This window comes from Temnothorax nylanderi, unplaced genomic scaffold, assembly GCF_030848795.1.
Source record: "Temnothorax nylanderi isolate EJ_2023f unplaced genomic scaffold, tnyl_v1.0 TNYL_tig0106_pilon, whole genome shotgun sequence".
In the NCBI taxonomy this organism is placed as follows: Eukaryota; Metazoa; Arthropoda; class Insecta; order Hymenoptera; family Formicidae; genus Temnothorax; species Temnothorax nylanderi.
Genome location: NW_027249168.1, coordinates 449,471 through 473,410, shown reverse-complemented (window position 1 = coordinate 473,410; position 23,940 = coordinate 449,471). Strand labels below are relative to the sequence as shown.

General features: G+C 42.9%; 2 protein-coding genes across 5 annotated transcripts in view; one reads left to right on the top strand and one right to left on the bottom strand.

The window, feature by feature from the left end:
• The window catches only part of Hwt (SH2 domain-containing adapter heavyweight), a 144,246-nt gene that overhangs the window by 56,404 nt on the left and 63,902 nt on the right, over nt 1–23,940 (bottom strand). Inside the window, exon 1 of one of the 2 annotated variants that reach the window (XM_071712164.1) lies at nt 13,119–13,288. The exons of the other annotated variant lie outside the window; for it this stretch is intronic. The gene's annotated coding sequence lies outside the window, so the exon portion shown is untranslated. Of the gene's footprint in view, nt 1–13,118; nt 13,289–23,940 lie in introns of those variants that run through there. 2 annotated transcript variants of the gene reach the window in all.
• Nucleotides 17,782–22,090, top strand: LOC139775849 (uncharacterized). 3 transcript variants are annotated; one of them, XR_011718948.1, is made up of 4 exons: nt 17,782–17,949; nt 18,482–19,043; nt 19,156–20,566; nt 20,646–22,090. XR_011718948.1 is itself a non-coding variant. In XM_071712165.1 (3 exons), exons 2-3 carry the CDS (start codon nt 18,622–18,624, stop codon nt 19,736–19,738), a joined length of 1,005 nt encoding a protein of 334 aa, XP_071568266.1. In that variant the 5' UTR covers nt 17,782–17,949; nt 18,482–18,621; the 3' UTR covers nt 19,739–22,090. The 3 variants fall into 3 exon arrangements, 2 of the variants coding, with proteins under 2 accessions (XP_071568266.1, XP_071568267.1); XM_071712165.1 differs by having other exon boundaries at nt 19,156–22,090; XM_071712166.1 differs by having other exon boundaries at nt 18,405–19,043; nt 19,156–22,090.

The following is a 23,940-nucleotide window of genomic DNA, read 5'->3' as shown; positions in this document are numbered from 1 at the left end:
TCTTTCTGTCTGTTTTTAACCCGTCGTGGCGTCGGAGGCATCCGGGGCGTCGCGAGGGGTTGGAGTTTAATCTAACAACCCCTAGCTCACTTTGCATGGCCAGGGACGGCATTGGGCTCTGCGCGGAAAAGGGAGAGGGAAAGAGAGAGAGAGAGAGAGAGAGAGAGAGAGAGAGAGAGAGAGAGAGAGAGAGAGAGAGAGAGAGGGAGAGAGAGAGAGAACGCTGTCCACAAGGGGTGCGTTTTCCTGACTGCCCCCAGGGCAAACTACCGCGATAACCTCGGACGAACTTCTGGTATGAATAACGTTTGCCATGAATTATCATTACACGGCACGAGCCTATGCACCTTACGTCAATCGTGCGAGGGTGAAGGTCAAGCGAGATTAGAAATCTGCGATAAGCCAAGGAACATTAAGGGCTCGTAAACGAATACAAAGTGAAAAGGTAGAAGAGAAGGGATTTAATCGAATCATCTAAAGGGAGTGCGTAAAATTATTCATATGATTAACTATATAGATATATTCCACACAGAGAGAATAGCAAGAGATATTTATTAATATAAGGATACCAAGTTATCTTATATTTCGACGATATTATTTGGATATGACGATATCGGTTTTCTATAACTGTATGATGCTATAAAGTAACGACGCGACACATTGCCGCGTTTGGCAATACTCGTGCAACATTGATGCACCTTCAGCAATTCGCGAGGATGCGACTCGAATATACTCTCGAGGATCGTATCTGTTCCCGAAATGGCAAAGCAAGGTATCTGTCGGGCTACGTTAGCCGCGCAACGTCCCAAGGTTCTCGACGCCCGGCTCTTGCTCATCTGAATTTCGATCACGCAGGGTTCGAGCCGAGTGTGACGTCATATCCAAAATACATCTTCCGAAGAGTAGTGTACAACGTGTGCGTAGGAAACGCGTACGCATGCACACCTGTGGGCACTGACGTGACCCCGTAAGCAGATTGCCGGGAGGGTCGCTGAGAGGGTCGTCGCTCTCTGAGATATTCCTACGTCTGCATTGATTTCGTATCGTGTTCAGCTGTAGAATTTTAAAACTTGAGCGGCCTCTTTTTCCGTCGACGTATAACGCCGCACACACACGATGCGCGGTCGGCGTCGAATGTCAAGGGAAAAGCAAGATCGGTAAAACGAACCATGCGCGTCGCTCTCTCCGCCTCGGGTGCCACCCTAATTCCGAGCTGGTGTCCCGTGTCTGTCGATAAGGCGAGACGCATGCGAAGCGTATACGTGAAGACTATTGCAAAGTTTAAGGCTGCATAAACGAGCCTCGGACAAACGAGTCACGTTTAATCGCGAACTTTTCAAGTTGCTGTCACCAAAGTATTTTCTTTTTGTCCAATTTGAGTACAAAAAAAATTAAGTATAACTTATTAAATGTGATTTTAAAAGAAGAGAGAACGAGAGAAAAAGAAATATATCTATTTACAAAGGCTTGAAATTAAATGATTATAACTATTGCAATTACTTTGTTTTACGATAGAAATCTACATATTTTGCATAGCATGATTATACATACTTAGCGCAAGTTTCCCTCACGTAAGCACATAAAGAAACACAGAGTAAGTAGTGCACGAAAATGCTAAGTACGGCAAACATCAAAGGCACGTTTCATTCTGAAACGCAAAGCGTGAATTCCAACCGTATAATCTCCGCAAGTGGGGCGATAAGCTCTCCTTTGGAAAATCTCCGGCCTCTTAAACGATTTCAATGCTGAAATACGTTTTATTCTTTCTTGTATACGTTATGCACGACGATCATTCGCGCGGCTGTTTGCCTACGCGCTCGCGACGTTTACGAGCTCGAGAATAATTTCTCCGCGCTCTACCCTCGACGGTTAGGAAGCTCTAAAAGCTTTTACGACACGGCTGTGTCTTACCCTTCGCCCTTCACGGCTTCCATAGGGCGGAAGCTAATTAAGGCAAACGGGGTATGCGAGCTGCAACTGCAGGAAACGCGTGACTCTCGGTCCAGAGTGGATCGAAGGGGTGTAAGAATTCCGCCCTCCGGATACCGCAATCACGAACCGCGGCCGTCTCTCCCGCGAGCTTATCGATGCGGAAGCACGAAACGCGATTCCGTCAGAACGCAGAGTCTGATACTCGTACAAAAGTCGGAAAGTTACTACGAGAGCGTCGAGAGTGGGGTATTCGAGCGTCGCTCAGCTGTCAACGGGGCTTTTGATGTATCGCGACGATAAAAGATCCCGCTGGGGATGCACCGGCTGCCCGTCGGTAGACCAAAACCATTTTTCAAAAATCATATAAGGGGCGTCGGGTGGCGCATCGTCCTACCCTTCCGCGGACATGCGTAGCGCCACATGGTACACGGCACGACGTCGTTGGCTAACGACGCATTCAACAGAACGGAGTTACATCGAAAGCGGACGAAACATGGTCGGCATGTGTCGCCGCGTACGCGGTAATTGCTCCGTACACGTACACACGGCGTAATTAGTTCATAATTGAAACCCTCGGCAACCGTGCGAGGCGAGGGCTATTCGGGCATAAATCGCCACGGAGCTGGTTGTAATCTTCGTCCGAAATACATGCTGAATTATTACCGATGCTATTAACGCGTAGTGATGCGTTCCAACTAGATAGGTCGCGTAAGTTGCAATGGCATGCCCATCGAAGATTGCTACTATTGTTTTATTAAGCTGTTGCGACGAAAAGTAACATAGAGGTGCAATTATCTTGCTTCGAAATTAACCTTTTTGGTTTGATATATTTTTCATTGTTTCCCTCAAGTTAAATTGAATTTATAAACTATAATATAAGATAATATTATGATATAATATTATAACAAAAATATTGCATCGAATCACCGGGATGTCGCATTGATAGTTTCTTCAACAGTCACTCGATCTGATATGCTGTTTTTCTTCTACTTATACAGAGTGCCGCGTTATTTTACTGAAGAAAGTTTTTCAAGGAAGCGACCGCCATCGGAGAGCAATATTCAAAACACCAAGAGTCACCCCATCGGCATTTTCCATCCGAACGGTCCACGCGTATCGTCGCGACGAGGATATCCGTCGCTGATTCCTGCCATGTTTACGTCAAAAAGAGAAAACTTGTCACGTCGCAGCCGCACGACTTTATCCCTGGACGAACCCGATTTCCATGTAAAAATTGCGAAAGGAATGAATAAGCGAAAATAACGTGCCACGCAACGATGTTTCGGTAATAACTTTTTCTCCACTTCATGCCGGATAATATGCATCAATGCATTAACAAAGCCATTGAATTTACAAAGCTTTATTGCAGAATTGATTACTTTCCTAGGAGATCGAAGACTTGGGTCTATAGCAGCAGTGGCGTGTCGCAAATATTCGTTCAAAGCTAATACGAATTTCCGCGGGCTATATTGCGAATGGGAGAGTCGTGGGCGCTTGAATGGAATTGTAACGCGAGTTGAAAATCGATTTCCTCGAGGAGGAAGCTGTAGAATCTAAAAGGACGACGTCCACTCGTACATCGTGACCATCGCGAGGGTAAGAGGTCGCGGAAGAAGAAGAGGCTTTCGTACGAATCGTTGGGCATCTGACGGGGCCGAAAGGTCGATACTTCACCGAATGGGAGACGAAAAAATTGCGTAGCCGACGCTTTGCGTGATATTCGGTACGTATCGTGGAGAACCGAGATATCCCGTCACATGCATGCGAACGTCCCGTTTTTTTTCCACAGAAATTTCGTTATTCCTCGCGTGATAGAAATAAGTTACTTCGCGCCGTGACGGCAACCGCATGATAAATAACATTGACAAGTCTGTGGCTAGCCGCGTGCTATATAATTGACCCCGACGTTGAAAAATCTACTGACATAATATAAAGTTCTTGTTGATTTCACTTAGCTCCTGGCATAGTTCTGTTTGTGATTTATTGTCGAGAAGATAAACGAATGGCCTGTTGAACATTAACTTTGTACCGTAAGAACGATGTACCTGCAACACCGTAGTTTATGATTTCGAGCCGCGTGCGCGATTTGTACGCACTCTCGATTAGCAAGAGCACCCGCTCTTAATCAGCAATTTATAAGCGTCTTGGTTCTCCTCTCAGCGTCTTTTTACCCTCTCGTCGGATAATCAGCGAGTTCCCTTGAGCAAATTTGCCCTTCCTGCCGGGCAGGGGCAAACACTTCGGCGAGCCTCGCTAAATCCTCAGAATACACTCGGGTAGATGAGCTCAATCGTGAGGGGGGAGAAAAGGAACGGACGATTTCCTGCTCGGCGACGGCGCAACGCGAGTTTCTCGCGGCAATTGACCACCACGTCGCGCGTGTACGAAATCCATAGGGGTTTCCCCGGGACACCTTAAATCTATTGTCTCGATACGGCCGAATACGCCACTCGCCAGATGTTTCCCTTCCCGAGCCATTGATCTAGGTGGGCCTATGTCCCCGTCGTTCTGTTCCCGACATTACGATTGTTTAAAGTCGCGCTCGAATCCACGGGACCCCTCAGCTTCAATTATGGACACTGGCCAATTGCAAAATAGCTCTCGGGACATGCCAGTCACTTGGCGTATGCATGAGCGAGTCGGATTGGGAGGCAGAATGATGGAAGCATGAAAAGAGAAAAAGAAAGAGAGAGAGAGAGAAGGGGGGAAGCGCATATGAGAGTGAACATACACGCAAATATGGACGTGTTTATGATACTGCTTAATTAGAACAGGGTTGTAAACAGGATTGCAGGACAGAGACACACGTCACTCTCGTTTCGCATTACGAGCTACTCCCTAATCTCCATTACGAGCCTATGAACGTACGAGTCAAAGTCGTATACTCGTTCATGTCTGTAGTATACGTTGCTCCGTTAAGAAAAATTACGCTATTGTGATATTTGTGGTAGATCGTTTTCTAAACGAGAGAGACGAAGACCAGCTGTACGAACTTTATGCCACCGCGTTGTCCCGACTAGTTATCCCCTCAATCCCCTGGTCTCGCTTACAGCGATTGTTTGGGAAAATGAATCGCGTCCTTTTTTCACCTTTAATCGGCTGCTCTTGACAATACCGAAATAGAACAAAAGGTGGTGAAAGACTTAAGAATGGAACGTGAGGTGGAAGGAAAATGAGAGGCATCGCGATTTCCCGTGCTTCCCTTCCCGAAGGAACAAATACCGGGGCGTTATTCAAGGTTTCGCTTCATTGCGATGCAACATTGGGGCAGCGGTATGATAATCAGGAGGGGGAGACCGCGACATTAGCAAGATTGATAACGGATTGTCACGGAGAATCTGTGATGGATGTTACGCGGAGAATCTGTGCGCTTTCTCGATTCGAGTTACCACTTCGTCACTTCTCACATTTTAAATATTAAAATTACAATTCAAAAGAATCAAAATATGAAAGAATAATTAGAATAAATCAAATTAATTACTTTGATAAGTTTCAAATATAACTTTCGCGTTAAAAGGGAGATATATTCCGGTTTATGCGGACGGTAAAAGCTTCATTCCGCTGAGTCAATAAATTAACATGGTATCTCCTGATGCATCTGAATGCATTGCAATTAGAAGCAGTTCAGCGAATTGCAACGGATCGCGGGGGACCAAGCAAACTCTATTTACAATTAGAATTTCTTTGTGTTCGGGGTATCATTAAGGCTTTTGCGACGTTGTTGAATAATTCCACAATATCTTTGCACATATACAATATAAAATATGAACAAATCGAGGCTGCAGCGAGTCGGAAACGAGAACGTCCGAAAGATCCGAAAATGAAAGTCTGATGAATTATCGGAAACAGCGGCACATAAAAAAACACTCTCTCTGCGACTCCGAAAAAAAAGTAACACCCACTCGCGTTCGCTGAATAATGAGAAAAGAGGGTCGAGGAGAGGGCGAAGAGAGGCGCATGTTGGCGTCGATAATGCGGAATCGTACGGGGATAAACAAAAAGATGAGGCAGACAGGGCATTAATCGCGAGCGCGCAATCGATGTTGGCGATCGCTTTAATCTTCGCCGGTCGACGACGTGCGTGTAGACTAGCGCGCGTACACGAACAGTATGCGTACAAGCCCTTTAGTTCGAGCTGTTCATCGAGTCTGAACACTCTGAACCTGGATCCGGCACATAATCAGAAACAGGGGCTGTGATTGCGCATTGTACGATGTGTATTGACAAGACGTCACTCTCGCGTATACCTGCCTGTCGGAAATCACTGGCGGAGAAAAGATTCCGGAAAGGACGGGAAGACGAAACCGCGGTAATTTTAACGTTAACGTAACGCGTTCGATTTCCTGTAACGCGGCGTTTTTGGCCAGTATTGTGCGAGTAATATTGTGTTATAATTTAATCGGATAATCAAAACGCCAATATGCTCACGTCGTGCGGAGCGGAGTAATACACTGACAGTCGTCATTGGATGATCATTACGTCCATGAAACCTCGTATCCTCAATTATCGCCGATAATACGTGGCTCGTACGATTCGAGGGTGCTGTCGGGTTACAGGATTTCATCGGTGGAAATACAGTGGCGGGTATATATTACCCGAACCAACCAAGCGCGATTGTTTCCCTTCGCTACAACAACTATTTCAGTTTTTCCTTGCTTTTATTTTTTTCGACATACGTTGACATTCGACAATACGACAAAAAAGTAGACACAAAAATTAACGTGATATAATAATGAGAACAGCGTGACGTATAATTTCAGTATAATTCTAATTATAAAAAGATTATCACAGAAAATATATCGCGATCATTAAAAAGATATAAATATTAATTTAGTTTTATAAAAGAGACGAATACCCTCAGAAATGTTGGAATTTAAAATTATCAGACCATTTCTTCTCTCTCAAAATTATTAAATAAATTCTGCAAGTTTCATAACTCTTCTTCTCGCTTTAATAATTATTCCGTACACTTCCAATTAAAAAATCAAATTAATGAGGATTAATAAAATTGCGTATGATATAAATAGAGATGTTGCACTTTAAACGAATATCATTACGTACACGCGAATGTAAAGTCCCTGTTAACTATCATCTATGGAAAGCAATTACGTAACATTTCTAATTTCTTTACGGCTTTTCCTAATTAAAAGACGGTCGGTTAGAATCAGCGAAACAAAACGTGCGACAATTTTGCAAGCGTTATGGAAAAACGTAGCTCCTCGCCGCCGAAAGCCCGTATCGTCTTTCGTGTGCATCAAGCATTCTCAACGCGAAATTCTGCCGCGAGACCGCCGGCCGCGAGCGACGGGTAGATGGCTCGAGGGGGTGAGAAAAAAGTTTTTTTTAGAGTTTCTGATCCGTGAAAAGCAGCGATTAAGCGATTTATAAGTGCAACCTTCCCTCCCACCCTTTACCGGATCACCCGCATTTATCGCCAACCTTCTTGCTCTTACGGGCCTTACCCTTTCCCGTCCACAGCCCCGCGCCTACTCCCTTGCTCCCGTTCGTCTTTGCGATAATTCCCTTGACGTGGGGCTTTTGAGGCTCGCACGATGCCTCGGTCGCTTTAACGTGATCTGCAAAGCGAAAGCGAAACTGCCGGAACGTAAAGAAGCCGTCGCCCTCAGTAGCGTTACTTACCCCCCGCGGATGCAACTGCAATGTGCGATAATTTCAAAGCGAATTTTATACGACAGTCGTTGCTCGCCTCACTGATCGTCTGAAAGTTTCAAAGTTATTCGAACACCTATACCATGAGTTTCACAGTATACACTATATAAGTTTTTTCTTTTTCATAAAAGAAACAGATGGCTCGTTGTTTCACCGGAATACGTAAAAACTAGAAACTATAGAATTATCATGACAAACTTTATTTGGTCGTAAAATATCTTCGATCAGCAATAGCGAACTTCTGTTACAAAAAACCCAGAACTTTTTCAAAAGGTTTGATTCAACGTAAAACGTGATGGTTCGAAGTGTTGTTGAGAAGAAACGGACGAAAGAGAGAGAGAGTTTCCGTGAAGAACCAACAGAATAGAAGAAATCGTTGAAAAGAGAGATATAGTGCTAGGCGACGACGATACCATCATACCATGTATCTGATTTGTAACTACGTAAAGTTGAAAAGAGAATGCACGAGATACCGGATGAGTAATGTAACAATGATAATTATAGTCTTAGGTTAAAATAATAGCTTCGATGTAGGATACACAATGCAGCGTGCGTGTCTCGCTCTCGAGTAAATCGGAGTACTAAATTCGAATGAAACGCAGGTTGCACGAGCGGACCGATTTCGGATGATCGATTCGGGGGTACGTCGTCGCGAGGAAAAACCGAATTACACGGTACGTTAAGGATGTCCTACGAGCACATCAATCTGGATCTGGCCCATAAGACTCCGATTTCGCGCCCGAACCCCTCGGTCTCTTCGTGCAACTGCAATAACCGGGGAACGCAATGACTCACGCGCTTTACCGCCGCTTTGCCGCCCACCGAAATCAATAGAGGTGACATCACGCGTGATTATCGCGGCTAAAATAGCGCGAGCTGATTCAGCCGTTTCGCAATAAAGCACACGTGGGCGTCGCGCGTCGCTTTCTATTAGCAGTCATTATCCTTCTTCGCAAACAAAGTAGAAGAGGCAGTTAATAACTAATAATAGCTGTGACAGGCTGCGCCAGGCCTTGTGCATTTTTCATCGATCACAAACCTGTTATGTCACAGATTATCCTTTCATCGCGCGATCTCTTTTACATAAAAGCTATTACATAAAACAAAAATGCGTCAAAGTGAAGTACTAAAGTACTTGCGATTGTACAGAATGTGGAATGTGTTTACAATCAAAGCGCACGCACCTTTATATTTCGATTAATATAATTTTTACGAATTTGATTAATGAACTCGACTACTTTTATTCCCGTCGTTCATGTTCAGAAGCTAGAAAAAAGATCGACAAGCCACTGAAGTAAGTTTGTAGTCGCGTCAACTCGAGCCACGTCGTATGTACAAAAATTTGACGAATCTCCGAAGTCCTCGAGCAACTTTCCGTACTGTGGGGATTGTTGGAAACGGGAAGGAGGATAGGGGTACAACGGGGAGGATCTGAGGATGATGACGTTGATAACCGGAACAGCAGACAACGACGCGAGAAAAAGGAATTTCTTATCCCTAGCGCCCCAATGTTTGCGTTTTTGATTGGTCTCGCCCACATCCCCCTTGCTTTCTTTCATTTTCTCCTTTGCCCCTGACTCTATCCTCGTCAGTCTTTTTCATCCATATTTGCTTTGTCAAGTCGGTCATTAGGAGATAATGCTTAAGCTCTTCTATTTTGTCCCGCATTTGTCGTCTTAAGGACGCAATTATTCTTCATCCTGATTCTTATTCTTATTTTAGATCCACGGCGATGATAATCGTAAAACACGGAAGTGAATGATACGTGAAGAGTAGTTTTCGAAGTGAAAAATAAATAATAACCAGAAACGTCTCTCTTTCGATTATGTCTTCCTGTTGCATGTGAGATATATAAATCCGAAAGTCTCGAAGGGGTGACAGCTACCCGTCCATCGGCGTCGCAAAAATAACGTTTTACAGCACTCAGCGTTGAATCTGAACTACGAGTTCTATATCGCATCGAAACTCACGAAGCATATCGCGGGGTAGAATACGAACCCTTTCAGCCCGCCCATCCGATTACAGACAACAACGTGGAAAAAAGGAGGAGAGCGGCGCAGTTTTCGAGAGGTACTACGAATTTTTTTAACGCTCGAGCGCTCAAAAGTTCGGCCGCGAATGAATTTAGGGAGACCGGCAGCAAGCCGCAAAAGCACGCGCCGCAGCAGAGGCATCATCGCGCACAAAAGGAAAGCACAAGTTAAAACGAAACGCCACGGAGGAGAAGGAGGCGGAGAGTGGCATTCCCGAAATGCAACAAGGGCGCTCTCGCGTGCCGAGGGTGAGAGTTTGGCTTGTAACGTTATTCGCATTGTACACGCGCGTGTATCCGTGGGTGTAGATGTGCCCTACGTACATTTTTTTCCCGGTCGTTCCCGGTCGCCTCTTCTGAACGCGAACCCTACGCACAACGCTATAAATATGTCCCGGCACACTAGGCTAGCCGAGAACCGCGCTATTCCCATGGTGCGAACCTTCATCGTCGATGCGTAAAGGGTCCGACACGGTGTATTCCAAGATTATCGGATGTCTTTTAGCCACAACTTTTTTGGCCAATGCACGAACGATTTTTTCTCGGCGAAGATACGGAGATCATGACTCATCCTTAAAATAAAGTTTCAAAAATCAAATTTTTTAAAAATATTAACGCAACGATATAAATTATGTCATCAGAAACTATTTATTTCCAATGAAATTATAGGTATTTTGCAATTTTCTTTAACGAAAAATCAATTGTAAAATATTAAAAAATCAGCAAAAAGAACAAACGATATCTTGTCGCGACATATTTTATGAGTCTCGAATATTTCGAGTCCCAGTATAAAAAATTTTATGACGTTCAAATTGACGGTGATCATTATAAATGGGACTTTGATATCAGAATTTGCAATACACGATGCATGTTATAGCGTTTGCGATACTATGAAAAAAGCGCGCTTTCAAATAACATGTTAAAATCCCTTTCACTCGAATTAAGGTCATTATGCGTCGTATGATTAAAATCCTTGTACCGGGTATTAAAATAATGCACAGCGAAGCTTTATAATTTTGCGTAAAGACCATCCACAGCTTTAAAAACAAACTAATATAGCGAAAATTTGTAGATTTCGTGGCATCTCGCTTTCGCGACAACAACTGCGTCATGTAAGTTTCTCCGAGAGAGAAATTGTGCTTAGAGACAACTGTACTTGAAAACACGTCAACAGATTATGCTTACCACCACAAAGAGAAGTTGGTAGTTGACGCCATTGTATGGAAAATATATGTAACGCTATTTCGCTCCTTCAAACTGATTTCGCTGAGAAGCAAACTATGCGTCTCTGTAACTATCGTGTGACCGAATTACCTAATTATCAACTATTCATGTGAACACAATAATATCTCAATTGCTCAGACGGTATGCGTTGCATAAGATAAATTAATTTGATGTGTGATGCGCATCTTACACGTTGCAAACGTGAAATTAGAAATAAACAAGACTTCGATTCTAATTTGGCACGTTCTAGTTTCGCAGATGGACTGTGGTTTACAAACGCGAATCTATCAACGCTATTATTTGATACAAGAGATCAGAGTTTCATTGCTTGTAAAATGGAACATGTCTAGTAGTTGAGTACTTGTAAGTAACTCCAATCCGAATGCGGAAGGTTTGTACGACACAATCCTTCACTCAATCAAGAACACACACATGCCAACAGAATACAGGTACATGTTTCTGTAATGAAGTTTCGTCTCTTTTCTCTTTCTCCTTCTTCTTTTCTTTCTCTCCAGACACAGCATTTCTGGCATTTTCATATTTTCTAGCATTTACACATTCTGTCGTCGAGAAATAGCTAATAATATTTGTGACAGCTTGTAGCCGTCCAAACCGTCACACAATTACACTTTATGATAAATAACGACTAACAAAAAGTCTGACTTTAAATGATGCATTGTTATAAAGTAATCACAAAATGCACAAACATATAATATTACTTCATTCTAATCTGAAAAATATATTTACCTTTGTTCAATAATAAAGATAATATTCGACTATCAAAGTTATGCACGAACATTATTGATTATAATTAACTCATCACTACCAGAAATTAAATGTATTTTCTTTTTTTTTTCTTTTAAATATATTTTATAAGAAAACGTACTTTTATTTATTTGATAACAAAAATATTCGATTCTAAACATATGTGCAACATTATTAACATAATTTATCGTAATACGCGATTAATTCACTGAAATTGATTCTATTTATGTTACATTACATGTACCAAGTATAATAAATAATTTTGTAAAAATGATATACCAGAAAGCAGAGAAAGAGAGAAAGAAAGAGTCTTTTCAAAATGGTGTTTGCACAAAGTACCGGCAATTCGTTCAACATATCGTGGCAACGTATACACATATTTACCGAAAACTATAGGTAAGCGCGGTACGTCGTCGCAGTTTCCTGCGAGCGTGCAACATCCCACAAAAGTCTACAGGCTTTAAAGTTGCAATGCTCATGTGAGCTGAGCAAAACTGAGGAAGTTTAAACTCTCTAGATCGTTGTTCTATATATTCATACAAACTCATATCCCATCGACGCTTCGGTGAAACGCAGCTACCGCTCTGGGATGCATTGTGCTGACACGCCAACGCAATTATCCCCTCGAGATCCGAGTTTGCTCAACATTCATCTGTGGACGCTGTTTTACCAGTGGTTAACAATGTTTTCGAGAATAAAGATTGTCCAATCTAGCGCCAGCACACATTTTCAACAATGCTAACTGGAGAGAATAAAGCGAATTTTTTGACAGTACAAATTGACGATTCGACACATGAGATCAACGGACAAGATATTATATTGATTATTTTATGTGTATAAAAATAATGCATCTGTCGTTCTGTCATGTCTAATAAAAAGTTATAAATCAATTTATATAAAAAAAGAATACAAAATATCTTGACGTTAGTATATTTAAAGATTATCGAATTACGCAGCTTGCCAACAAAGCAAGTTAATGGTTTCCTCAGCGTTGCAGAAAGAATGTTCAAAATAATTTCGATTCCACACTTAAAAAAATCTACATAAGCGTTAATTCTATCGGAACAAATTTACCGGCAAATGATTGTATCATCCGAAGACCTCATCCACGTGTTCGCGGGTGCAGCTTCCGCTGCAGAAGCTATAATGTCGTAACCCTCAAAGACAAAGCGCATAATCGTCTTAGAGAAATCAGCAAAACCCTTTTCGATCGGAAAAAAATATTTAAAAAATCACTTTACGTGACGCGATCGAAACTGCCAGGATATCTACTTAACAACTTGACAACTCGAATCCCGCGTGATGGTCGAGATTGGACTTAGGTCAGTCAAGGGTTACGATCGGAAACGCGGATGTCGCGGATGGCGAACGTATGTTTACACCGATTAGATAGGTCGACGTGTGTACGTGCGGTGACGAAACGGCGCGTCGTTAGCTCGGTCCGGAAATGCACAGATGGAGCACGAGCCCGGTGGATAGCCTGGAATGGACTCACCTCTCCGCCGGCTGGATGCGACCATGGGGATCCGGCCTCGGAGCTGGCCCGCGGCCGGCTAGCAGACCGGATAGCACTGCGTGAATGTTAAGCACAGGTGGCAATATCGCCGATGGCGCGGCTACGCCGCTCGAGTGGTCGGTGTGGACTGCAGAAAAGCCCGCAGATGATATCAGAGACCTAGGGGAGCACCGCATGACATCATCACGGGCCAATCCGCGCGAGCTTACCGGGGCGCAAGCGCCGCCACCCTCCCGGCGCGCCGGGGGTGCTTGCGATATATCGCAATCGATTGCAACCCCCGACTTCGCGCTTCCGACAACGGAGCTCTCTGCTGGCGAGGCTGGCTTCACCCTCCGGCTTTGAAATGTGGCGCCAAGTTTGCAGCTCTGCGACACTAGAGGCGGCTTACATCCACGCATCGTTCTCGGTTTACTAATCTTATCGATCTCCTGTCAATATTCTTCTTTGCGATAGACTTTCTTCTTTAAAAAAAAAATATCGAAATATCAGTATTTTTTGGACTGCCAGTCGTCAACCTGATAAACTTTGTAATCTTATAGAGATCTGTTCTTATCAAAAACTTCTCTTATTGATTGTAGACTTTTAATTTCCGGCATCAACAGTTTCGGAACGTTTGTCAACGAGATAAAAGTGAAAAGATTAATGTAGAATCTACGAAAACAGTGTGCGTCGTGTCGCTACAAGACGCCTCAAATAAAGTGTATATAATCGATTTGTCAGACTGACAAGCTTGACAAGAACAGATGCGGCCCGAGCGAGCGCATCATGAGCGCCGCTTACCACATTGTCAAGACAGCGCGGACAGATAATAGATAAGCCGGCTGATATCAAGCCAAACACACGCCCGTATAAATCTTATCGGAGTGGCGCTAGGTTAAAGCGTTTTGCATACGTTGCGATGTTCTACGCCGGGCCTTAGCATAGACAACAGGTAAGCTTCTTTGTCGCCCACCGCCGACGCAGCGAGCCGCGCTGAAATATGTAAAATTATTCTTGGATATTCGCGCGCGGCCCCGGAACCAGCTTGCCTGCCGGCTTTCCGAAGCATCGGGACATTCCTTAGGTGCTCACGTATATCCACCCGTTTACAAGCTCGTGACGCAAACACGCGCGACCGACTGCACAGGTGCGAAGAAGGCTTACGGAGGGACATTATCATACTCGTGAATACAAAAGTTTCCTTTGTGAGGTGCGAGATTGTCGGACGAGAAAGCAGGTCGAGCTTTCAACTGCTTCCGAAGAACGCTACAAAACGGCAGCGCGCGAAAACGCTTAATTTCCTGAAAGGAATTCGCAACTGTGACTTTCAACGACGAAAAATCTTGCTGCCGCGTGTTCTCTTTTTGACGATAAAAACGAATCTGCAACGCAGACACGCATCAAGTATATTATTATTAAATGTTTGTATAGTGGAAGATAAATATTGCAAGATTTCCTGGTCGGTTTTTTTTTGTGCTAAAGTAATATATGGCGTATGGCAGTTTTACGGAAGCATCCATCAATTCCAGAAAAACGTTTACCCTCTCGTCAAACAAGATCCTGATACCTTCTAAATTGATTTTACATTCCGTGACTTCGCTTTAGAACGTTGGAACACCCCCCCTGGAAGCGGTGTATTCCGCGTATTTATGAAACTTTACAAGCGATACACGCGTGCCTACACATGCTGAAGTCTGTTTCCCTTCGAACTCGCGCAAAGGTGGTATGAGGAATGGGCGAATTATGCGACATATTGCACGATTCGAATCCGCCCTCCCGGACATAGTCGGATATTCGGGAAGAAAAAGCGGTGTTTATAAGCAAGGGGATTTGTTACGACTGACTGATTGCGCATTGCTTTGTGCTACAAAGGTGTATAAGTATTATCGATATTGGATATTCAATATTGAAAAGTTCAATTCGATCCTGAAACGCGATCAGCAATTGAGAAATTATTCGCCAACGTATGCATTTGATTCAATTTTGGGAAGTAATTTATTCAGATTCTTATTACTATCTTAAGAGTTTGATCATTTCCACCGTGTAAAGAGCTAACCGGGTCAAATTGCGGTTGTATTACTGATGAGATTTCGACTGAGATCGATCTCTCTCTTTTTCTCTCTTAGCGCGTAAGCTGATGGAAATATGCTCGAATCAATCACAAAGCCAGTCGCGAGATTAAGCCGCACAACGGCCCGGCCGTACGCCTCCTTTATTGATCAGGGATACTTTACTGTGCCTGATAAAATTCGCCGCACGGCTTTTCGGGGCGATTGGAGATTAGGAGACTAATGTGCGGATAGCTTTAACGCTGCGGAGGATATACGAAAAATAAATCAGCAGTTTCAGGAACGCGCTGTTACAGCACAACAGGATTTGAGACCGGTATAATTACCGCAGTTTTAGATATCGATGCTAAAGATGACATTATTAACATTATTGACATTATTTATAATTTTATAATTTATGCGTAGGACGTAACATTAATGTATATCTTCAAAGTATAACTCGAGCGAGAATCAAAAGACGAATATAAAAACCGCAAGATTCCATTGGCCCTGACATTTAGACCTACTTTGCCTAGATGACGATATATAGTGCTTTTCATCAACGTAACGAGCTATCTCAAAGTTGGCTACGTTATAAATAATCGCGTGTACAGGACGACCATTCGCGACGCGGCGAGCGAAATCGCGCGAATATCGCGGACGAGATTTTCCGGAAAAATTTGATGGCGCAATATCGCCGCGAAAGGGGCAATAAGAGTAAATTGACGTCTTGGGAAAGACTCGGGGTGCTTGAATACCGGGCTGCCGTCGCGGGCTTATTTCGTCCCGTTTCTCGGTACCGTATCTATATCCTACAATACTTTCTTTCTTCCCTTTCTCGGTACGTTAACGGAGGGTGAATTGAGTGGCGCAAGAAAAATTTATTAAAGTTCTCTCAGATCTTTCCGTGGCTCGCTAATGCGTTGATCTATAAAGACATTAGAAATGGACAAACTAAAAAATGATTCTAAAGAATTACGTACTCAAAAGCTTTATCTTCTTTATCAACAATTTGAAAATTACGAAAATGCCGCAAGAACTTGTAAACTTCAAATAACTTGCAACTATGTAACTTGTAAACAACTGAAATCGTTATAGAACGCTGAAAGTTGCTTTCAATTTAGTATTCCTCGAAGTCATCGCTGTCGCCCGACGCGTGTTTCCATCTCGCAGATTTACATAAGTGACTTATGGTCAGCCGAGTATTACCCTCATGGCAGGCAGGGTCGTTCAGTCGTATCTTTGATGCGACGTACGCGCGGGGATTCAAATGAGGGACGGTCGTTACGGGACCCGGTGTGGAATATCACGCGAAAGTATCTGGTTTCGTTATTCGCGAATATTCGCACGTGATGTTTGCGAAAGACCGAGCGATCCGACTCTCCCTGTTTTTTTAGCAACTTCTGATACTTCTCATTTTTTATCGTCACACATAATTTGCTATTATTACATCTAGGAAACATTTTACAATTTTGTCAGTCTTTTATTCTCTGTCAAAATCGCGGTTTTCACTAACAAGTCGGTGTAATCCGATCAGAAATGAAGCGATTTAAAATTCATTAACCGCGACCTCATTGTAACTAAATATATATCCCCACCGGCGATAATGATCGAATTTCGACGTTACGTTAACGTTCGATTAATTAACTCGACAATACTTCCCTAATAGAGTGGTTGCGGCATTCGATTAGCCATCGAGAAATTGTATTCATTAAATGGAGAAAATCCATTTCCGTACCACTACTAGGTCCGTCCCCGTACTTGCCGAATATCCCACCGTTTGCAAGTTATATTATTCCTGTGCAAATAACGCTTCCAGGTTTATCGTACCCAAGATTAAATAACGCGAGGCCAGCGAAATTCTCGCAGTAATATATATAACGATGTGATACCTGATCGTAGATTTAATTTAGAGATTACACACCGTCAAAGCGAACGTAATATGATACGTAACATGCGTGCGTATGCTACGCAATCATAATTACGTCCGCGTGTGTTGCCGATTTTTCATATGTAATTAGCTGTCATCAATTAACGCTTACGTGACGCTATTCGAAACGGTGATCTATCATACATTATGAATTATGACTCGCCCGCCAGCAACAGGGAAGAGCGATTTTTTTCTTCAAACGTGTGACAAAATGCAAATTTTTTTTCTGCATTTTATTTCATCTACGGTGTCTGCAAATAATTTGAAGTCGATTTTTCTCTGACGAGAATTTCTGGGAGAATAATAATCAATTCTGATTTGGTCGAGGAATTCGTGCGAAAAGAGAAGTCGCGAGGAATCTCTGCGACGCTCTGCAATATCACGGGGACCATATGAATAATCGTTAATTAATTCCAAGCACGGCGCGAGCAAAACGACCCGCCCGCCGGCGAAAAAGCACGGCCCGACTTATATTCCCAATTTTTTATCCGCATATGTAACGAGCATAATAAATACCGCCGGCGGTTACCATTCGGTGACGCGAAGTGCATAGCAACGAGAGCAAGCATTTTTTTTTCTCCTCCCGCCGTACTGTCCCGTCCGCGCGCGAGCGCTTTATCTGCCGTAACAAAACGTAGAAGCAGTTCTCTATCATGAGCGGAACGTTTTATCAGATAAAATCGTGCTATCGGTCTCGGTAGATAAGGGAACGGTGACAGACTGACGGTGACACACGGTGCCCGTGCTTTCGGAAGTGTACGTGTCACTCTGGCTATTTTTTTTTTCGTTCCCCATCGTACGTGTAATTCTTGTCTCTATTTCCGTCTCGAGTGGAAGATAGCTAAATAAAGTAAGTAGTACCCTTATTATTAACAATAATCTAACAATCCAAGAAAAATTGTTGAATTATACAGTAAAAGTATTTGATAAACATATAATGTAAAAATATATGTATGTATATCCAGAAATATTAAATAAATCTACAATTCTTAAGGTTTGCTTTAAATACGATTAACTATTTGAAATAAACATTTATAAAGACCTTCGAGTCGCGATAGTACGTGTTCGCGGATGTCAGACAAATGGCGGAGAATCAGCAGTTTTCTTCGTGATCGTTATCAGGTACAAAATTCAAAACGCACACACACACACACACTTGGTCAAATAATCGGAACTCGTATCTCTGAACGGGCACACTCGCGCCGCGCATTCGTTCTAATCCTGTTCGCACTTTAGCCGTAACCCTCGTTCGCCTCTCTTAAGTCCTCCATTATTCTATATTGAATTGCACATAAATCTTCATAGCAAAAGAGCAACTCGGATCGCGCTCCCGCGCGAGCAAGAGAGCACGGAGTAATTTCTCTTCATCTTCCCGCGGATAGGAGCGGAGCGAGCGGCGGGCTTTTCTTCGGCTTTGCTTGTACTCCGCTGAAGTAGATTCGTCTCAATCTCGGTCCGAAAGACCGATAAGAAGGACAACCGAAGGACCGTGGCACTAAATAACCGCCCTCGCCGATAAGTCATGGACACTCTGTATCCGAATCTGTACGACCGCTTCAAGACCGAGGGCCTCTGTCCCATCTGCTTCATGGAGATGGAGCTGACGCCCAGATACTCGTGCGTCAACGGGCACAACGTGTGCCACCGTTGCAAGCCTTATTACTACAGCTGCCTCACGTGCTCGGCACCGTTGGACGTGGAGATCCTGCCGCCGCAGATGAGCACACCCCAGCCGGTGCACTTGATGCCGCATCCTATGCCACCGCGCAGCTACGACGATCACAGTCCCAGCGCGCCGCCGATAAATGACTTCCTGAGCCACGAGAGAAGACCCTGGCAGCCGCCTGTGCCGTCTCAGAATCAGCAACTCGAACCTTGCTCGTATTCTTATCTAGGATGCTGGATAAAGATACCGGAGCATCTGCGGGTACTTCACGAATCGAGGTGCAACAAAGACTTCTTGTTGTCGCTATCAATTTATGATCTTTGTTCGTCAGTCGCACATACATTGCGCACATACATTTATTAATATTAATGTTGAAAATTATAATTTTAGGTGCCAGTTTCGACCGCACTCCGAGGAAGAACATGTGCCGACCGATTTTCACCACGACAATTTGATAGAGTGCTCATTCTCTGCAGCAGGATGCAAGGTACGAACGGTGCCGTGGAGACGCAGCATCCACGAGGAGCATTGCATCTACAAGGACAGGTTCCAGGGTGTGAACGATATCAGCGACGGTCTCGCGTCCGCGACCATCACCGATTACGGCGGTGACCCCAATGAATTGGTGCAGTGCAAGTTTAGACGATACGGCTGCATGGTGAACATACCGAGGAGACGAAAGTACATACACGAGCAGAAATGCAACTATAGAAACCATCAAGGGGATGTGGAGAACGAGTTTATCCCTCAAGTTTATCCCTCGGAGCCGGAATTGGATCCCGACGAGCAAGTAGAATGCAGATGGTTTGAGTACGGCTGCCGGGTCAAACCGAAGCGCTGCCGTAAGGAAATTCACGAGGTTAAATGTAACTACAGGATGGAAGAGTGCATGTGGAAGTATCATGGATGCAGCGCCATATTTAAGCCATCGTTAAGATATTCCCACGAGAGCAACTGCGATTTTGCCCAATGAATTATACCGAGTTAAATTAATGATATTCGAGCAAATTAGTATGATTCTCGCGTATCTACAAATATGCGCGCATTTATCAGAACGATTACAATTTTTTTTTTTGTAACTTAGGCTTTGGAAAAATGTTGGCCAAAATGCAAATCGTCCTCGACCTCCCTACCGCGTAACACAAAGACATACAAATTGATTGTTTCACCTCGTAATCGTTTAGTTAAACGGAATACCAGCGGGAAATGTACATTCCTCCCTTCTGTAACGTCAAACGAGAGTAACTAGAGTGTCGATACCAGTAAATCGAACAGAGCCGGCAATTCCATTAATCGGTAACAAGCTGCGAGCCGAGTTCGTCAAGAGATAACAACAATTAGCAAACAACAAAGCGGCCCTGATTGTCGGTCGCGTCGAGATGCGGGGCGATTTTGCAGAAACGCATTAGCGATTTCCAAGAACCCGTGGGGATATAATACAGAAGAGGATTATTTACTCTTTCTCGCGCCACTCTCCGTCCTCCCGTTCTCGCGCGTGATAGCGAGAGACTTCCGCCTGTCGTTCCGGGGATCATCTTGAGCATGATCGCCCGGAATGAGGGAGTGATGGCGCGGCTGGGATATCCAACACCTGCAGGCTAATGGTTAGTCTCCCTGTGCGCCCACGACCGCACCGTCGCTCGACGAAACGACACCTACACGCTTATAGCGTCCCATTTATAACGTCGGCGTGAGCAAACGATGGACGCGCAACTCTGTCTCGATGCGCTATTACGGATAATATCCCGACGTCTAAAAGTATTGGTCTCGAAGTCAATAAAACAATTTGGTGCTTATATCGGTATGAAACATAAATTGAGCAATTTTACTTGTTTTTAGTTGTCATAGATCGCTAAAAAAATTATGCAATTTTTTTATAGATGATTTGCAATAATTTTGACGAACGGGCATTTATGATAAATTATTGTCGAGCTGAAAGAAAATCAATTTGTATTGGATTATTATATAATGCACCTTTACAGAAATATTGAAAAATCAGTGAAGCTCTGCAGAGAAGCAAACGAAGGTTGAAATCTATTTCTTGCGTCATGAAAATCTGAGACGGTCCCATGGGTAAGGTACGCCTTCGTTCCTACTAAATAAATATCGAACGCATCGTGTCGCGAAGAAACTCTTGTCCGTCCGCAATGCGACCGGCTCGTCATCTTGTTCGGTCAGAACTTTAACGTTTAACGTCCTCGGGCCGAGGGTGGCCCGACGGACAAAGGGATGCAGGGACTGTTTTACATGGTAAAGACCAAGGAAGACCTCTACCTCTGACCAGCGGATGCCTTAAAGAGGATATTACGCCAAACTCAGGTTTCACAATTGTACAAAAAGAGAAGAGAGTATCAAATTATGTCAGGAAACAATCGGATTCTCATTCAAGGCAACGTCTACCCCACGATCGCTACCCTTTACTTCCTCTAATTGCATTTCAAATTATTCGCTGATTTTTAATTAACCGATTTACAAAGAGATTGCGCACCTTAAAGAAGATACTTTATTCAAACTGATTTCGCGCTTCGAAACCTCTACTATCCGATTCGTGCACACAAATTTATTTTGCGCAATTGTATATTTTAAAAATTTAAATTTGTTGCATGCGTGTTTGGTTTATGCTTTGTCATTTCCTGTTATGTAAAATAATATTCTCGTGCGCGATCTCATATCTTTTTCATAACAGATAACGTCATGACAGAATCAAAAAAGCATATTAAAGTCGTAGTAAAAAAAAAAGATCCGTCCACTCTCAATAAATCAGAAAAATGTGACATCGCATTAATATACATATCTGTTATTTCTATGTAAAACAGCGACGCGAAAGGGAAAGTTGATAGCGGATAAGGGACGATTATCAGACGAAAGTTAATGGCTTTTTTCTTCATTAAAACCTCTCTCGCATAAATTAATAAGCCGATCAGCGTTAGATGATGTAAAATAAGATGGCAGCTCGTCGCCGAGTATTTAAGAAGGCTCGTAGGCGGAATGGATGCAGACACGACAAGCTAAAACCGGCTGCTTCGTGGGATTGAGTGAAGGGATGAAAGGAGGAGATGCGAGTAAATTGCACCCCTGGGGACGAGCTTGACGAGTGGCGCGAAAGACGCAACAAGCCAGAAGTCAGCCAACTTTAATTAAGACAACGTTGCAGACTAGATATTTTCACGGGACTTTAAATAAAAAATCGGACTTGTAACATTTTTCGTTAGCTGTGAATTTGTAAGATCTCGTTATACAAACAAAATGATAGAGATGTAACATATTTAGTTGCTATACCATGTACAAGAAATCCCAAAAAATTAACAATTCATGTTTCACGCACTTCATATGGTTTCATATGATTTTATTACCCAGGTTGAAATAAAGCTTTCCTTAAAAAAAAAATAAAAAATTATTACCGCATTTTTCTCATAGTCAATACTATATACTTTTAACAATTCACATATATTACAAATCTGTTCAAGAAAAGGAGAAAGTCAATTTAAATTTAATGATAATTTTATGAGAAAAAAAGAAAGAAAATTATGAGAAATATGAGAATTAATGAAAAATAACATTTTACTGTTTGCCGTGCTCTTAGCTTAGTTCCCGACAATCCCTTTTAACCGCACAATTTAAAAGCTGACGGTTCTTGTAGAAAAAAAATCGACTTTAACTTGATTAAAGACGTCGTAGATAAATGATGATTCAGCAGGGTAACAGGAAGTTCTGGAATATCTCCTGTATTACAGCGATAGCGCGGATTAAGAGAATATCGAGATCTGATGATCTCGTGACCTCTCGAAGGCGTCTCGATCTAGCACGGTCGTAGATAATCGCCGCCTGCGTGTATGCTCGTAGAGCATGCCGATTCGATAGCGCGGAGGGTTCAGGAAGACCGCGTTCCCACGTAAATACTTCACGCCAAAAAATGACGACGTTCGTATCTCTCGAACTGCCGCCTGCGTATTGCGCGGCACGCGAGCTCCATAATTCACGTTAGCGTTGCACGCCGGCCGCGAGGGAGAGCCGACCGATCGTATCTCAATTTCATCAGGATATAACTACTGGGACGTCGATGTAACGAACAAATCCGCGTAACCGTTTCTGATCGGAGCATTTGATCGCGCGGCACGTACGTGATTATCACCGAGGCGAACTCGAAAGATAAAGATTTGCGGCGAGTAAACATCCGTCATCGAGACGGAAATCCCACATGGAATCGCGTATTGGAACACAAGCGGAAGATTCCGAAAAATTATATTATATAATATTAAAAATATCGTTCATGACATAATAAACTAAATATAAAAATCTACGTGAAGCTGTTAACAAGATCAACACAATGTATCGCATACTAAATAAAAACCATTGTTATTTATTCGCGAGTTAAGTAGCACAGGAGCAGAGTTTAGAGGTCGATAAAACTTACAGTATATTTATAACCAGATGTTAACTTTTAAAACAGATGTATACACTTTATATAACTTAGGGCCAAAGCACATAACATGGCATAGCGATATATGACAGTCGTAGTCGTGGACGTAAGTAACGCACAAGACTGTCAGAATACGCCAAAGCTTGTGCGTTATTTACGTCCACGACTACGACAGTCATATATCGCTACGCCATGTTATGTGCTTTGGCCCTTAAGCAAATAAAAAATGTAATTGGCGTATGAAGCGAAAATAAATGCGCGTGATAGAACTAACGACTTATTAACAATTGATTGGCAACTAGCCACGATATTTCGACTTTTCGTTATCGCGCTTTTCGAAGATTTGATTCATGATGTCAAAGCTCGACGCGTTTTAATGGTCATCAGCTGTTTTACTAATGTTTATATCTACCAACGTAGATTAACTTTAATCTCGGTTTAACTTACTTTTTATCTTTTTCTAATTTTCAGAACTAAAAAAAGATAGAAAGTAAGTTAAACCGAGATTAAAGTTAATTTACGTTGGTAGAAATAAACATAACACTAAGATCTTGCAAACAAGTCTTGTTAATCCTCGTTTCTTTTTATCTCACATTTTTATAAAAAAATGTTACATATTATGCTTTTAAGAAAAATGCAGTGGCCAAAGAAATCAAACGATTTCCATATTTTAACAATAAATTACATTAATTGCTAATGAACATGATTAGCTCTTAGAATTTCAAACATCATTTATTCTTTGAAATTTCTTCGTT

Excerpts from the sequence above, each read along its gene's own strand:
- LOC139775849 (XM_071712165.1), top strand. The coding sequence starts at position 18,622 with ATGGACACTCTGTATCCGAATCTGTACGACCGCTTCAAGACCGAGGGC. Across the intron at positions 19,044-19,155 it reads CGGGTACTTCACGAATCGAG|GTGCCAGTTTCGACCGCACT; the intron begins GTGCAACAAAGA and ends TTATAATTTTAG.